Source organism: Solenopsis invicta, chromosome 11, assembly GCF_016802725.1.
Source record: "Solenopsis invicta isolate M01_SB chromosome 11, UNIL_Sinv_3.0, whole genome shotgun sequence".
NCBI classification, from domain to species: Eukaryota; Metazoa; Arthropoda; class Insecta; order Hymenoptera; family Formicidae; genus Solenopsis; species Solenopsis invicta.
In genome coordinates this window covers 1,452,329-1,469,653 of record NC_052674.1, presented here as the reverse complement: position 1 = coordinate 1,469,653, position 17,325 = coordinate 1,452,329, and the positions used below count along the sequence as shown (strand labels likewise).

Here is a 17,325-nt window from a genome sequence, read left to right as displayed (position 1 = left end):
CGAGCGTAGTATCGAATATTCCGAAGTCTAACCTCAAAACGCACAGTAGCTGTACAAAGTGACAAAATTTGTTACATCAACGATTCTGTACTGTATGCTTTTTCTTGGCAGATTACTAATAATGTTTATACATGTTTCACAATATGTTATGCTTCGTATATATATATAGAATATAAAAAAATACAACATTAATTTAATGAAAAATTTCTAAATGTTAGAAGATTGCAAAGAGCATTTAATAACAAATAAAATATTAATTGCTAAGCTACGTGTCCTATTAAATGCAAAACATTAGGTAATAGCGAAAAGTTAAAGTTTAATATGACAGTCTCAATAGCTAAGAAGCTGGAGGTTTTCTTATTAAAATATATCTATACTTTACAATGTATTATATTTATAAATATTTTTTAATATACTGAAATCACGTTTACTTAGCCATTATCGAAAGTTAGTGAACAGTTAACAAACGAGTAATTAAAGTAGTTAAAAATTTTTTAATAACTGCAAAAATTATTGTTTTTTTTTTGTTTCCTCAAATGTAACAAAATAATTTATAATATAGTAATATAATTTGATATTCACGGTTTGTTTGAAGTCGCTAAAGTTTCTGTAATTTACTTTATGCTAACAACTAATATTTTTAGAAATAGTATTGCATAATTTACTAAATCAAGTTTTATATTTATAATTTTAGTGAATAAATTACTTATTTATAATTTATTCACGATTTTCACTCCAATAATTTCAATGTAGTATATAAATGTTACATCACATATTGATAAATTATAAAATTTATTATTATAAAAAGAAATAATAAGTTGCAATCATTTTCAACGTCTTCTTAGGATATGTTTTAATAGGTAACTTCTTGAGAAACTTCATTCTTTATTTTTGAACAATTATTTGTTTACTTCATTGTTTCCTTTATTCATTGATTCGTTGTTTCCTCTCTCCAAGCTTTCCTGAATCTCTTCTAACTTTAAAAAAAAATCCTCAAAAATATTATTAAAAAAATTCGGTGATCCATACTGTCTCGATTTGAGAGCTCGTTTTGGCGGGTACCGGTGGAGGCGCTGGCAACATTGGCGGTGTTGCGGGGTGAACTGTACCAACTGGCGGGCAGTCTCCGCCCATCAGGCGGAGCCCGCATGATCTATAGCGTCATAGAACACCCTTGCCGTCGTGGTAGGAACCGAACGGCGACGCCCACAGTGCGGAACGTGCGCGCTGCACCCCGCCGTCGCCGCCGCCGCTGCCGCCGCCACCGAGGGCCGAGGATGTTTATGCTCCTGCCGCCGTGTCTCTATCTAGTCGTCGTCCTGGCGCTGCGCTGTTTCTTTCCTGTCGTCGTCGTCGTCGTTGTCGTTGACGCCACTACTGCTATCGTCGGCATACGCTCCCCCCGGCTTATCCTTTGCTCCTTCCATCCGGCACGCGTTCATTACCGCTAAACATTCCTGTCAATTAAAAGTGCACCGACGCCCAATTTACCGGCGGTCGTCTGTCGTTCCAGCGAGTTTATCCCGCGGATCGGATATTAACGAGGCTAGCCGCGGGTTTTTTCTTCTTTTTTTTGTATCTTTGTTCTTGTTTTTCTCTTCTTTTTGTTTCCTGGCGCACTTCCTGCTGGATTCGCGCGAGAGTATAGCCGTACTTATGGGCTTTTCGTTAGCGCGCATGCAGATGTACTTTGGTTTATGATTATGGCGCCTGGCTCTCATTTTCACGGAGACAGAAGCGTTTCAAAGGGGGGCAACATTTTCCCGCAATGCAATATTAATTTTTTTTTGAAATGCGTATCGCTGGTTATGTCGACAGAGATGACAGGTATAATACAGACATTTTGTTTGCAATGAAAATGTATGTAACGTGGGTAATTTTCAATCATTTATAATCCTGATCTTATCTTGACAATCATAATTATAATTTTTTTATTATGCATTATCTATTGTGTGTGGATCATATTATATACGATCTGGGTCATCCCTGAATGGAAGATAATTAGGTACACATAAGAGTTTATAATTAATGTGCTTCTTATTAAACCATACAATTACATCTGCCGTAAATGAAAAAAGGAAAATATTCTATGATATTTAACTTTGAGTTAACGTACGGACTGTTTACGTACCTATACTAATTAATAATTTTAGTATTTATTATTTTTTAATTTTTAATGACTACTAAATGTTACATATGTTAGCCTTAATAGAATTATTTAATTTTCACGTATTTATATTTCAATTTGGATAAGATTGAAAATAGTCTAAACAAAGACTTTTTTTTTTATAGAAAACTTCTTTAGTTTTGAGCTTTTATTTACGTAATTTTGTACAATTTTGAAACTATGTTAAACTTCTAATTATATTTGTTAATGTCTGAATTTTCTTATATATATTTGTGTCGTGAAAGATTTGCATCTTGACTTTTACGAAAAATTATGACGAAAGTTTGTTAAAAGAAGCACATTTTATTTTGACAACAATCGTGTCATTTTCGTGGAGAAGACGAAGAGATTGTGCTGTTTTTGCGCGCATCAAGCCATTCGATGCCGACGATGTTCGCGAAATCTCTTATTAGACGATTTTTCTCATCGGACAATGGCTGTAATCTGAATTCGTTGGCTCTTTCTAGAAATCGTATTCCGCCTATATTGAATTTGATCAAATATTTGCCAAATTTATGAGATAAACGAAGCAATAATCAGAGATAATAAATATAAAAATATTATATATTGAATGAATACAAAAAAACTTTCACTTATTTACCCCAGAGAATATTTTAACATTGACTCAACATGATCAATGTGTTAACTAACATAACATTACATAAGTTCATAACATTGTGCAGCATATTTTTAAAAATTGTAATATCTAAAATCTAAATGAAATTATTAAATTAAATTTTTTATTTAATACAAAATTTCTTAGGAAAAATAATCTTATGTTATCTATTTATTATTGTCGAGTTTAATTCGTAAAAAAAAATCTTTAATTTTTACAACAATATTAATTTTTGTCATATTTATTGGTAGTAATGTAAAACAAACACAATTTCTCTTAGTTTGGTTTTTAATATGGACTAAGGCCAGCTTATAAAACAACACCTAAAAATATCGCGAGCATACGTGAATTGCTGTTCTTATGTGAGCGTTGTGATGTAAGATTCATTCGATACCGCATTCGCGATATTTGGCTCAAAGAGGTGAAAGGCTAGCCGAGTGTGCCGACAACAACGTCCGCTTGCCGAAGAAAGTACGTATCTCGCAGTCACCTTAGATTCATGAAATAAATTCCTCAATAAATCATTAACTTGTATGTTTGACGGCTCTCATAACTTCACGATAACTTTCCTCTGTGCGAAAGGTTCCGTCCAGGCTAATATTTCTTCCGACGTCTTACCAACGGTAAACTTTATCCAACCAGTGCAACTCGGAGCATTGTACACGGTCAGTACGGGTCGGAAAACGATATGGCCACGTTCCCGAAGGAAAACAGCTAATGTCACGATTATGCGTTTCATTTCTTTTAAAATATTGCTGCTGCCTTGTTAAAAATTGAATTTTTCATATATTTAATTATGACGTAGATAGAATGTTGTCATTTCAATTAAAATGTAGTTTAATTTAATTCAATTAAATCGAATCATTGGCTGTCACTGACATATGATTCAGAAATTTTATTTATTCCGTTATATTTGTTATTACTTTTTTTTAAATCTTTTTGTTTTATTAACACTGTTATCGAATGTACAAGGTATTTCTAATTAGACTACTGTTGATTCAAAAGTACTTTTTTCTGTGTAACATTAAAGAGTTAGCGCATATAAAATCTTTACAAACAGATAGGTATAATTTTTGAGGAACCGAAATTAAACGAGATATGCTGTAGTCCAGTTCAAACGACGAAGAAACTTTTTCCAGATATATAGACAATTTTCCGACGAAAAAAATAAGCAAACTTTTTCTACGCTTATACAGCATCGTGACAAGCGGCTGAAAACGTATCTTGTGTATGTGTAACGCAATAGACGCGTCTGTGTCTCCTACCGTTGACTGCGGGGGTTCCTTTTACGACCGCTGCCAATGTCGGTAGACGCACCCGGAGGCACTAAACTTGCGAATATTTCGAAAGGCAGCCCGTTATGCAATGACAATGTGGGTCAGCGCACAAGTCCGTCGCACGCGTAGATTCGTGTGTATGTGTGTCTACTTGCCGGTACAACAGCCAGACCCCCGCGGGGCCGAAATAAGTGCACCTCGTAAAATAAAATCCCCTTCCAAAGCTATCTGCTGTATCTGCGGCGGCAGCGCCGATCTTACAGTATCGCGACAATCCTCCTGGATCTCGATCCCCGCGCGCGCGTCGAAATCCGCGTGGGCGCGCGAGCGTGTGTTTGCTGTCAGTCCGAGCCGTCAATCTGTCAGATAGCGATAGGGGATATCGATAATCCCGATGTAACGTCGGTGCGAGTACCTGGATGGAGTAGCATTAGGTTTTACTATGGTACTGACGAGACTTATTCTGTCAACCATTCAATCTTGTGCTTTTGTAATGCTTTGCTCGAGACTCGCGCGGATCGTCGGGTGCATTTACTGTTTCTCTGTTTCGACTGGCCGCACCAGATCATTTATCCAAATTACTAAGCGTTTTTCACCGATTTTTATGGAATATGACGAATTTATAACTCGCTTTACCGTTTTTATTCGCTTTAACTTTATTGACTTTATAACATATTAACAAATGCGTTATACACTCTTTTTATTTTATTTATTTAATTTTCCATTTTTTATTTTTATGTTCTTAACCTGGATGTGGGCTCCGATGTATTGACACGCGTACAATTGATTTGTAAATTTTAATTTTGTTTCCCTTTTTATCACCAGGGTTTTTGTTATATTTTTAATACTTTTTGCTATTGCTGATGAAGGCTCCGTGCAGCCCAAACATTCGAGAGGTCAATTTATTGAACTTAGTAATAAAATACATTTTTTGAGTTTCTTTGGGCTGAGGAATTTTAATAAACTTTATCTCTACGCTCGCTATTTGGCCTTGTTCATTTGTTATGTTTGCTGTTTGTCCAAATTACACTGGATAATTACATTTTCAGAGATGTAGAGGGTAATAGAAAAAGCAAAACATAGATGCAACAGTTGCGAAAAAGATATTCTTTAATTTAATGTTATATATATATATATATATATATATATATATATATATAAATTTTTTATATATAAACAATTATATATTATACATATATATTGTGTAGAAATTAAATATAAAAAGAAGATAAGAATTTTTATGGCAGCAGCAAGAATGTAGAATAAAGTCGGGAAATAAGAGTGCACGTACGCAAACAGAGTCTGCATCGCTTATTGCGATATTTATGGCAACGCTGCGGAATTTTTACATTCGGCACGTTCCGACAAATTCCTCTGATTTGTTTGAAAAATTCTAACGCGGCGGCGCAATAAGAATCATCCGGCGAATAGCGAGCTGACATTTTGCGTGGGCGAGAGGTCACGTTTGTATACGTGCGTATGCGATTGTGTCTATACGCGCGATCGCGGATAACGCCATACGACGGACATATACGCACACGGCACGCTTGAAAATAGATCTACTATCGACATTTCGTTTCTCGCGGCCATAAATTCGGCTGAAAAAATCGCGTATACGAAATAGTTTACAGACGTCGATTGCCGCCAGCTAAATACCCCGCGTTTGTTGCCGAATCGAATTGCATCTGCGCGAGAGTTACAGGCGTTTACATTTCATTTTTTTTTTTTTTTATCGCGTCTCCCTTCTCTCCTCTCATTTTTTTTCCTCGTCTTATTTTTCTCGATTTTCAATCTAGAAGAAGAAGAAAAAGAAGAAGCGCATATCTTTTACCGTTTATTTCGTAGCTCAGCGAGAGATGATAGGGAAATTCGTTAGAATCGCGTCACTCACCGAAGGTGCAATTTTCGGACTAGCGCGCAAATTGGGCAAGGGAGGTAAAAGACGAGGACGACTTCTTCTTCTGTGCAACGCGCCGTGCGAAGAAAACGTCACGATTCCACTCTCTTTCCTTTCGCTCCATCTTCTTCTCTATTCCACCGAATTCCTCCTTTTCCTCGAGACCTCCATGAATTATCCCGCACTCGTTTCTCGAGCGTCGAAAGGAAAGTCGGTAAGCGAGAAGGGCGAGGTAGAATAGAAAGGTTCGTCGGGAGGGTTCGAACGAAAAGGGGGCAGGAGCGAGATAGAACGGGATGGGAGGTCGCATTTCCAACAAAGTAACCTTCGCGTAGTCTCAAAAATAGCCGGAGCGAGCGAGCGATCGAGTCGGCGATTAGAATACCTTCGGGTACCGGATGAGAAGATTGACCGACCGGAGGCGGCCTGTTTGAAAATAATTGCCGCGATGTTTCGACGTGGAGAAGTCGCAGATGAACCCCCCACGGTCCGTTCGTTACGACTCGCCTTCTTCTTCTTTTTTTTTTTTAGATCGCCGATAGAGCCTGTCCATCGCGTAACTTTTAACGATAACTACGAAGCGTCCATGATTTACATCCAGTCAAGTGCGCAGTCGGAAATGCAATTTAGAAATTAATATACGTCCCGATGGATACTGATATCAAACCCAAGTGAAAAGATGAGCTATAAAGATTAATACAAGACACTTACTGTCTCGGTCTGTGAATAATTGAGATATTTCGATCTATTGGCCTCAATGAATATTGAATATTGAATAGTTAGAAATAACTACGCATGAAGAAGAGCGTGATTAGTAAAGTGTCAGAAAATAATATAACCACTTTTCGAAAGAGATAATTAATACGATTATGCATTACGTTATCTTAAAATATTGTTCCAATTTTACGGGAAGTAAAATTACTGTTTTATAATCAAGGATATTACATTTTATTTTTATAGAATTTTTAAAAATAGAATGATACCTTTCAAAAATATTAATTTTAATTAATAAAAATTTTTCTAATATTTTTTTATCTTTTAATTAAAGAATGCAGTTCCGCTAAATTTTTCATGACGTTTAAACGATTTCTTTAGTAATGTTTTATAATCTCATGATGAATCTGAAATAGAATGTAAAGAGTATCAAGATCGATCTTGAAAGTTTGATTATTATAATTATTTATCATTTCGCATATTTTATTCTTATGTTTCATTACGTTTCGGTCTGCGCACCGGCATATTTTTGTCCGTGTTAAAAAGTTACGGTTGCAGCGCGGACTCTATCCGGGCTCGTACACGCGACACGGCACAATTTTTCATAGTGGTGCGAGCGATAATATTGTGAACTTGGCGAGTGTAAAGTACCAGAAACGCAAGCGGACTGTTGGTGTGGATGGAAGACGTTAATTTATCTCTCCACTTTTGTAAGGAACGTTATCGCACTGTAATTCGTTCATGCACGTCGACATTCTCTTAACGCAATTAATCCTGCTACTTGTGCAGGGAACACTTCGATATCAAAGAAAAATTAATTTCACACCGCTTAATTATGATACCGAAGTGGCAATTTAAGTGAGATGTAAGAATTAATTTACGCGGTAAAAGTAACACTGAAGTATATTTAATTACTACTAAAAATTAATTATTAATTTTTTTTTAGTTTTAACAACTTCTTAAAATTAAAAACTTTTTACAATATATTTTATGCATAAAGCTTTGTATCTTATCTATTTAATGCTTGGGATTTAAATAAACTTTTTTTGTTTTTAAAAGTAATTTTCTAGTAAATTTATAATTGTATAATCTATAACGATCACATACGCATGTAAACACTAGTAATTTTTAAAAAATTGGACCCATTGATTTTTTTTCGTTTTCTCTCTCTCTCTCTCTCTCTCTCTCTCTCTTTCGAATAGTTGAAATAGTTGAAATAGTTGATAGTCTTTTTCTCTCTGTGCCATTATAAATAAGCGTTACACGTTCGTTAGGTGGAAATAAAAGTTTTACGACTCGATCGAGAGGTCGTTTCTGGATTGCGAGGGTGGTCTAAATCGCGCGCTCCATTTTTTTCCACGAGGGTTGTGGACGGAGAATCTAGTCACTATTATTTTGTGACATTGATTACAGTCATTAGATTATCCATTACAATTGTTACTATTTTTAATCCACGCGTATCTATGAAACTTGACACACAGTGTCATTGCTTTGAAGTAATAACTGTGGAAAGAAATTTTAATCATATATAACTGCTGAAATAAATACAATTTAATTTTGATACATTTTTTTACGAATACGTTTCACTTTTTGAAAATAGATCAAAAGAAGTCATTTCCACATATAATAAATTAATATTAGGAATATATAGCAAAAATATATTTAAAAAATTAAATTATGTGCATAAAATTTCACTCATTTTATTTGTGAAAAAAATTCTTATCGCTGCTTATTGCAGGGTTCCAATTGTAATGAATTTATATTTTGGATTTATAATGTATACATGTGTTGTGTGAAATGTTAATTCTATTTTGAAAGTGTTTTACGTCGTTTAATCGCAACTGTGAGATAAAATAGACAACTTTCTCTGTGTCTTACTTTCTCTCTTTCTCTTTGTACAACTATTTTTTTCAATGGGAAAAATACGCATTTCAGGATACTTGTTTCGTACGGTCCTTTTCTTTCAGCCGTTATGAATAATCGTGCACTTTACGAGAAAGTTCTGGCCACGCAAGAAGTTTGTTCCGCAAAGTTACTGACCGCCTAACATCCTTTTAACTTAGAATCTGGTGTCCTTCGGGTAACCACATTAAATCTGTCAGCAGAAGTCGCATTCCTTCCCTGCGCGCTGCCGAAGGTCCCTCGAATCGAACGTCTTTAAATGATATCCTTAAAGGGGCAAATGCCTCCGCGTAAGAGAAAACCTCCTCTTTTCATCCCCGAGCTACAAAACACATCGTCCCATTTAGATCCCAAGCGACGTGGATCTAGACGACCGAGATCTCGTCTCGATTGGTCAAACTCGAAAACATTTGGACTGAATTCGAAGCTTTTGCTCGGTGTCCGGATAGAGAGGATCCCGATGGAGACAGCAGGTCAGACGTTGAGTGCTAGCCTAGCATACAGCGCCAGCATTCGTAGAAGGTTCGTTGCAGGGTGCACGGCGGCTACCGGGAGGTGATAAAGGGGGAAGGGGGGGAGGGTTAGTTGAGAGGAGGATGACGGGGCGGGGGAGGGTGGCAGTTGTCGGCAGTACGGCGAAGGAAGAGGCGGAGGAGCGCCGAGAAAGCGAGAGAGAAAGAGAGATAGACAGAGTGAAAGAGAAGCCGAGGTCCGTCGGTATCGATCGGGCGTCTGCGGTAGATTGACACGTGTCATGGCCGCCTCTCTCTCGGTGCCGGAGAGAACGAAAGGAAAGCAGCGGGCGAGAGAAGGACGGCGGGCGCCGTGAGAAGCTGCGGAATAAGGGTGAGGAAGCGAGAAGGAGAGAGTCGACGGCGGCAACGGCGGCGGTGGCGGTGGCGGCGGCGGCATAGCGGCGGCGGGTGGCGCGCGGCGCGGCGCGGCGTCGAAGGTGGAGGAGGACGACGCGAGGGCCGTCGAGTGGGTGGCTGGCCGGACGGGGACGGCGGTGGCGGGTGAAGGAGGAGAGGGGGAGGGGGTCGAGGAAAAGGACATTAAGGTGCGTAATAGCCAGCGGGGCGAGCGCGCACCGCCGCGGCATCGATTAGACAGAGGCTCCCTCATCCCATTGCTAGAATGCAGCTCACTCTCTCTTTCTCTCTCTCTCTCTTCTCTTCCTCCTCCGCCACCTTTAACCACCCACTCACCCACCATCCGCCCCCCTGTCCCCCTCATCACCCCCGACACAGCGGTCCCCACGACCACCCACCCTCCTCCACCTACTCCGTCGAACTGGAGAGCCCCCGAGTACGTGCTCTACATACACACTCGCGCGCTTATGTCAGTTCCTGTCCTGCTGCCGGCGCTGCCACTGCCGCCGCCACCGTTGCGAGGAGGAGAAAGAGAAAGAGAGCGAGAGAGACAGAGACACGGCATCGGAGAGCGAGAGCAGTGGGCCTGGGGAGAAAAAGAGACAGCGGCTACGGCGAAGGGTGGCCGAAGCCACCTCTTTACCTATCCCGTGGCACCTACACACGCGCGTCGGGGACACCAACGTCTAACGTCGTTATAAACATTAACGGAGCGGCTCAATATTCCCCGGACCTTGCATCCCCCTGCGTCTACCTCCGGTCCATCTCCCTTCTCGGGCAAGCAGGCCCCTTCCTCTTTCCCCCGCCTGCTGGACGCTCGTATGCGGCGAGCTCACCTTGCTACGGTTTCCGGGTCCTCTGCTGACCCTACGAAGGGTCACCTAGTTGGTATGCCTCGTACGACCGAAGTCGAAAGGGTGTACTCGCCACTTCTTAGCGAATGTACGAAACATTGAATGGTACTTGTGGCGTAACCAGCTCTCGGACACTACCCGTTCGCCCGGTAACGTGGGCCTTTGTCCAAGATCGACCGCGCTTCTTTTTCGATACACCGGCTGGAAACAAACTCAGAAATTTAGATTTCCACATCTTTCATTTACATGGGATTTTGCGATAATGTGCCCAAGTCTTATAGAAATTATTAATAAAGAAAGGCTTTTTTACACGTATTGTATTACTTTATATGAAAAAATTGTATCGGTACAGTTGCGTGTAGAAACATCACTAATTTTTTATCATTCTTTACGTAAAAAGAAAGCTTAGAGTTAAATTTCTTCGGACGGAGATACATGCAATGATTGAATGTAAATTGGAGGAGGAACGTTATGCGACGAAGTCAGAAATTGAAAAGGATCCATCCTCGCATGTTATTCCGATCGAACTCCAGTCCTAACGGCGAAAGATCGAAACGGGACAATAAATGGCTCGCCGGAAATTGTAATTGGAGGCAGAGAGAACCGATCGTCCGCCGTTCCTCTTACAGATACAAACAAGTCGAGCAGAATTACGTTAGGGAGATTCGGTCGATTTCGTACGATCACTCGGTGGGTCTCATCGTTCTCGAACCGGGATGAGGAGGAGAGCGATGAAAAGGAGGTTAAGAGAGTCTGTGGGAATGGAGACCGTGGTCGCTTACGGCTTCGGATCGGGATCGTCTAATTTCGTTCGACGAGTCCCGCAAGGATCCTTCTCTTCGTCGTCTTCGTCGTCTTCGTCGTCTTCGTCGTCTTCGTCGTCTTCGTCGTTGTCGTCGTTGTCGTCTTCTTCTGCTCACTCTATTCGGACTTCGATTTCGGTGACGGGGTCGTACGAGGCCAGCGTATCCGTGTCCGAGGGATCTGATTATTGTTAATTATAGCGGGCATTAAGAGCGAGAGAGGGTGTGGGACCCTCGATCATTCTGGCCAGATTAGTGTTGATGATCGAAGGCACGGTAGATGCCGTTCCCCACGGAGATCGCGTTGGTCTTTTTTACTTTAGCGAATCATTGTTAGTTATAGCTAACATGTGTGATATTTTGTGAAATAGTTCTTTTATGGTAATATTATTATTTTTTTTTATTTTACACATAGTATATAGTCACGAAACTCTAATTAATTCGGGAGTTTATTTTTTCTTTTTCTGCTACAAATTCACCGAATATTATAACTTTTTTAGAAAATGATTGGAAAGGAAAACCATTGCCAATGATGCATTTCCATCAAAAGCATCTAAAGCATGCTTTAGATTTGTAGCATACAATAAACTCCCAGTATCCGGGTAATTTTGTAACTCTATATAAGATTATCTTGTTTACTTAATACTATTTCGCCACAATTTCACCACCTTTTACACGCAGTTTTAGACTTAAGTAAAATAGAGATAAATTGGAGGAACTGTATGCGCTTTGTTGCTGTTTTATTTAAATACATTTTTCGATTTGATTTTGTTACCAACAAACTAATAAATTTTTTCAGTTTAAATATAAGTGCACTTTTAAAGAATGTCTTTTGAAATGCATCACTCGCAACGGTTTTCATTTTTAATCGAATATTTTCTAAAAAATTGTAATATCCAAATTTGTAGAATAAAATAAACTTCCAATATTCTGTGTTTGGTCAATTAGTTTTGTGACTGCATATCAAAATTCTATAATATCTGTTTCTATTCATAATATTTATATATATATTTTACTCTTTCATTCGTATCTATCTCTGTATAGAAACAAGAGTTATGAATTAAAATAACGAAGCTGCGAAAAAATTTGCATATACAACGTTCAATATTCTGGCACGGAAAGAGAGAGAATAAAATCTGTAATAATATCGCTTTACGATAAATTGGTGTAGAATCGCGCGACAGCAAATTAAATTCCATCAACAAATATTATTTATTTTTCTCATCTTTCTCTTCACGATCAGATCACGTGAGGTCGTTTCGAGGGGCAATCTCGCGTTTACACGTATCTCGTTGGCAGCAGGTGCGCATCCTTTTTCCGCGCCGCGATCGGTAATTAGAGATTAATCATCGATGATCCTCGATCAACAGCGACAACGAGCAGCAGTGGAAGTGCCTCGACCATGGATATTACATTGACGTATCGGTGCCTCGGCGACGTTCGCGCGGGCATCGCCCAATTAACGGTCCTTGTTTTTTCGATAAATACCCGTAAATCTCAGCGCGAATTCGCCCGCCCGTTCGCTTTATCCGCGATACTCGTGGCAATCGTTCTCCTTATTAATGTCGTACACGTGTTACATACGTGACACGGCGGATTTGCGCGGGATCGTTCGGGTTTCGAGGGATCTCTAATCCGTCGTGCTATTCGCGTCTCTTATTAAGACCTGTTTATTTTGATTTATCGAGTTAGTTTTGCTTATAGTCGGCACCAGAATCGCTCGATCCATTAGTTACGTTATTACCACAAATATACGGAATGTCTATCGTCATTATTACTAAGGGCAAACAATCTTTAATGAATCGGGATCAATTTTTATCACCAGGAGAACGTTTTAATTCAAGATTAATTAAAATTAAGGATTTATTTTAAGCAAATTAATAAATACAACAATGTGTGTGTGATCTAATAATAAGCATTCCATTTAAAATAGATGGAAAAATTATTTCACATATTAATCTGTCAAAGATTGATAAACTATTTATTAACGTAATAAACGTTTTGGAGCCCTTACGGTCCTCTTTCAGTACCAAAGTACATATCTTAAAGCAAAAAAACTTAAATCAAACACATGGTAGAAAAAGCAAGTTTTTAAGCCTTTTATTACTCTTATTTTAATTAAAACTTGCAAAAGTTAATTTTTTGAGAAATTAATTCAAATTTTGAAAAAAATATTTTATTAGCAAATCGCACAAGAGAAATGTTTCTTGATGCAGATAAGTTGTTTGGCGATAAAAAAAATATACATGAAATCGCATTACGTTCTTTCAAATATGGTTGCAGAACGCCATGCGCAGTGTACTAAAATTACGTAGAATGCCAAGGAAGCATCTTGGAATACCCGCGGAAAAATTATCGAATATTACGGTTGTGTTGCAAATAATAAGATTACAATACATTGTCTCGCTTCAACAGTTTCCGTTACAAAGTCTGATATCGGAAGAACGAATTGCAAAAAATTCTCCATGGAATTTGATCTGAAGTTTACTCTTTAAAGGTATATCGGCAACGGGGGAATAATCCACGTATAGGGCGCTCGTTCGGATCCCTTCTGTTATGCGGCCACGCGTGATACCCGACATCCGATCGAGGGCGGTTAACCCGGGCGCTAAGTTGGTTACGTAGTAACGGAAACATTTTTGCAACTTCTCGACTATATGCAAATCGAATTTCGGTCACGTCAAAAGTAAACTACGAACGACGACGAAACCGGGGGATCCGGGATATTAGTCGATCGACAGAAAGAAAGAAAGAAGGTAGGGAGTGCGGGTGGCGAAAAAGGGGCGGGAGGGGAAGGAAGGAGGGAACGAGACGACACCGACGAGCGTGTTTCGGAGCCGGATGGAAATTTCATTCGCTAGTTTTCTCCGCTTAATAAGACGAGAGACGGAGCCACGAGGTCGCTGCCGGTTTGCAGACTTCGGAAAGGGGAAACAGAAAGGGCGCAACAAGAGCGGGGGTGATGCGGAGGACGCGCACGGGCTGCACGGCGGAAAAGGGGGGACGCGGCGAAAAGGGGGGGCCACGGCGGGGGATGCAGAGGGGCGGCCAGGACTGGGAGGCGAAGTGTCGTCGTCCGAATAACGGCCAAGCGGCATCGACCGATCTTCCTGCCCCCGGCCCGCACGAAGCGTCAACTTGTTTCCCTTCTGCTGCGCGAATATCGGACCTTCAATTTGCCCACTGCGGTTCGCTAACGCGATTGTCCTCAGCGAGCTGTCCATGACGCGGTTGTTGCGTGACGCGTGATCGGGGTATGACGGAGCTAAACGCTTCTCGAATTCACTTCGCGGTGGTACACGCGCTCGAAACCGCGAGCAAATGAATCCTGCTGTCGAATTAGGAAACGAGATGAAATAACATCTGAAAAACGCCGTCTCTACACCTATTTTTTGTCTTGTGTTAGTTCCTATTATTTTTATTAAAATAGAAATTTACAATATAAGTAAAATTAATTCAAAACATACACTGGAAGAATGGTTTTGCTGAAGCATCTAAAAATTTAGCTGGATACAGATCTGAAAATAATTTTGTTAGGTCACTAAATAATTATCGTTGGATTCTCAAACTGATTGCTAGAATGTCAAAATTTTTTGCAGCCATGCTTGAATATTTGTCATAATTACTTTGATGGACTAATAAAATTATCTTCAAATTTCTATCCAGCTAAATGTTTAGATAGTTAAATTTAGCTGGATTAATATCATTCTTTCCGTGTATGATGTACTTTTAAAATACAACTGTTGGCGAGCAAAACGCAGATTTGATCACTTAGAATATGTTACGATTCTTCAATTTATATTAAAAAGTGTCGTAAAACATTCATTTAAGTCAACGAAATAAAAATGTTAATAAAAACCAACAGGAGGATAGTCATGTGTATATATAAATTTATTAAATTGAAAAAGACAAACGTTTTGATCTTATTTTCGGGTCTTTTTTAGTATTGGAAGATTTAAATTACATTAAAAGACTTTATATTTAAAAGTAGAAAAAATCCGTTATGATAGATGGAAAATAGTATTTCGTGAATTGATAAAACATATTGCAAAATAGGACACATCAAGTAACCAAATAAAACATAAAAAGAATGAATGATCCGTAAATAGACAAAATTAAGACCATCGCTTTTCGTTGCGGATACAATATCGACATATTTGACTATGTATGTTTTGGAGCTTTTAATTTTACCTATTTGTCAATAAATTTATATATACATTCACACGATCATTCTGTGCTTTTACTGACATTTTTAGTTTGTTAACTTTAGTCTTCAGAACCTCAATTAAGTTATTACTTTACATTTATTTTTAATATATAACTTTTTATTAATTTTTTCAAACTATGCATTTCTAATGCGTTGTTCAAGCTGAGTTTTTGTTACTATTCAGAAATTCAAAGAAAATATGTTATAAAATATTCAATTAATACAAATATACAATAATTGTTTGTGCTTTATATATATTTAATTGAGAGTTATATAACGATTTTATATATTTTCATGAAAACATTTGAATTTTTTTGAAGAAAAAAATTGTGGATTTAGGATAATAATTTACAAAATAATAAAAAATTTATAATTTAAGGAAATAATAATTTATATTAAAATAGATGTAAAGAAATATGTGTGCGCATATAATTTTATTGGTATATAACATGCGTTAGACAGAAGAAATATAAAAGAAAAATTTGTTTAAAAAGCTTATTCACAGGTAAAAGGATAATATTTATTACGCTTCGTATAAATATGTGTCTGCGTCTTAGTCGGTTGACGTATTCACAACAATAATAGTGATCCAATCCATGTTGCTGCGTCGCAAGGGCAATCTCAATAATATATATAGGAAAAGAATAATTGTTTTGAAATTGTAAGAGAAGTTATATTTCTTTCATCGCAGTTTCGTTTGAGCTTTACCAATGGAGGGTTACGAAGAAGACGATGACACTCATTTCTGCATGAAGTGTAATTTGACAATTCAAGGACTCGACAATTATGTGCGGCATCGTCGATCAGGCTGCCGACCATCCGACGTTAAAATCGAGATCGCTCACGAGCCGCCCTCGACGCCAACGACAGTGTCCTATCCCGAGATTCTAAACGCGGACGCGTTCTTCAGCTCGCTCGAATTACAAAGCAACACTCGTCGAGCGCCGACTTTACTGGATAACAGTAGAAAGTTCAAGAAAGATGACAAGAGAAAGAAGGACCAGAAAGGTCAGGTGGATGGTGACGAGTCTGGCGCAAAGGATAAACTTCACAGCATGTTACCCGCCGTCAGCGATCTGGACGAACCGCCCGATCTGTGCATCCAGTCTCTCAAGCAGGTCGCACTCGAACGGAAGAGGCATGAGAATCAGCAGAGTTGGTTAGATGACACCATCCTCGCCGATCTTTCTTTAGGGAATAGCGCGAACAAGGAGCTGGCGAGATACGACTTCGAGTACGATGACTCTGAGGACGACATGCTCGAGGAGGAAATGGGGGAGGATTCCTATTCGGATTCGGACGACGGCGAAAATCGGGAGGGTCCACCGCGAGATCACACCGGTGGAAAGTGGAAACCCGGACTCGACGATTTGCCGCAGGACATGCCGCATATGCATGAGGACGACGCCGAGCCCGACGATGATCATCAGCAACATCCTCCGCCGACGTATACCGGTGGCAAATGGCGACCCACGGACACATCGCAAGTAAGAGGAAAAAAATGTTTATTTTAGGACTATGCGTTATTTACTGTAATAATTTATTATAAAGTAGATAGCTTGAAAATGAGCATTTTCGCTTAGACGCGCACGGAAAAAAAAGATTTGATTTAACACGGCTAAGAACTTCACTGTCAGTTTTATGTTAAAATATTACGACTGAATAAAATTAGGGATTATAATCACATTTGTTAGAATTGCACGGCAAATTAATATAGTATTGATTTATTAATATAGTATTGATTGATTATATGAAGTAAAATTTTTAATAAAACATATTAAATTAGATGGCGTATATTTTTGCTGCTCTAATGAAGAAAACCTGTTAAATTAGCAATTTTTTTTTGCAGCATAAAATTAGTATTCTATAACAATTAATTCATTGTTTTCAAACACAATTTTTTTGTTGAATTTATCAAATCTCTTTGATTATAAGTTGCTTAGTACAGCAAGCTGTAGCTTTACTGAATCACTCAATCTACCTTTTCCGTACAATTTTCTATGTTAAAATAGCAAG

The 17,325-nt window shown here is 38.7% G+C and overlaps 1 protein-coding gene across 4 annotated transcripts in view; it reads left to right on the top strand.

The window, feature by feature from the left end:
- Positions 1–17,325, top strand: part of LOC105196974 (zinc finger protein 91) — a 109,708-nt gene that overhangs the window by 49,820 nt on the left and 42,563 nt on the right. For all 4 annotated transcript variants that reach the window (XM_011163149.3, XM_039455321.1, XM_039455322.1 and 1 more), the window contains exon 2: positions 16,001–16,796. In XM_011163149.3, coding sequence (XP_011161451.2) covers positions 16,020–16,796 — 777 coding nt within the window. In that variant the 5' untranslated portion in view covers positions 16,001–16,019. The remainder of the gene's footprint in view (positions 1–16,000; positions 16,797–17,325) is intronic.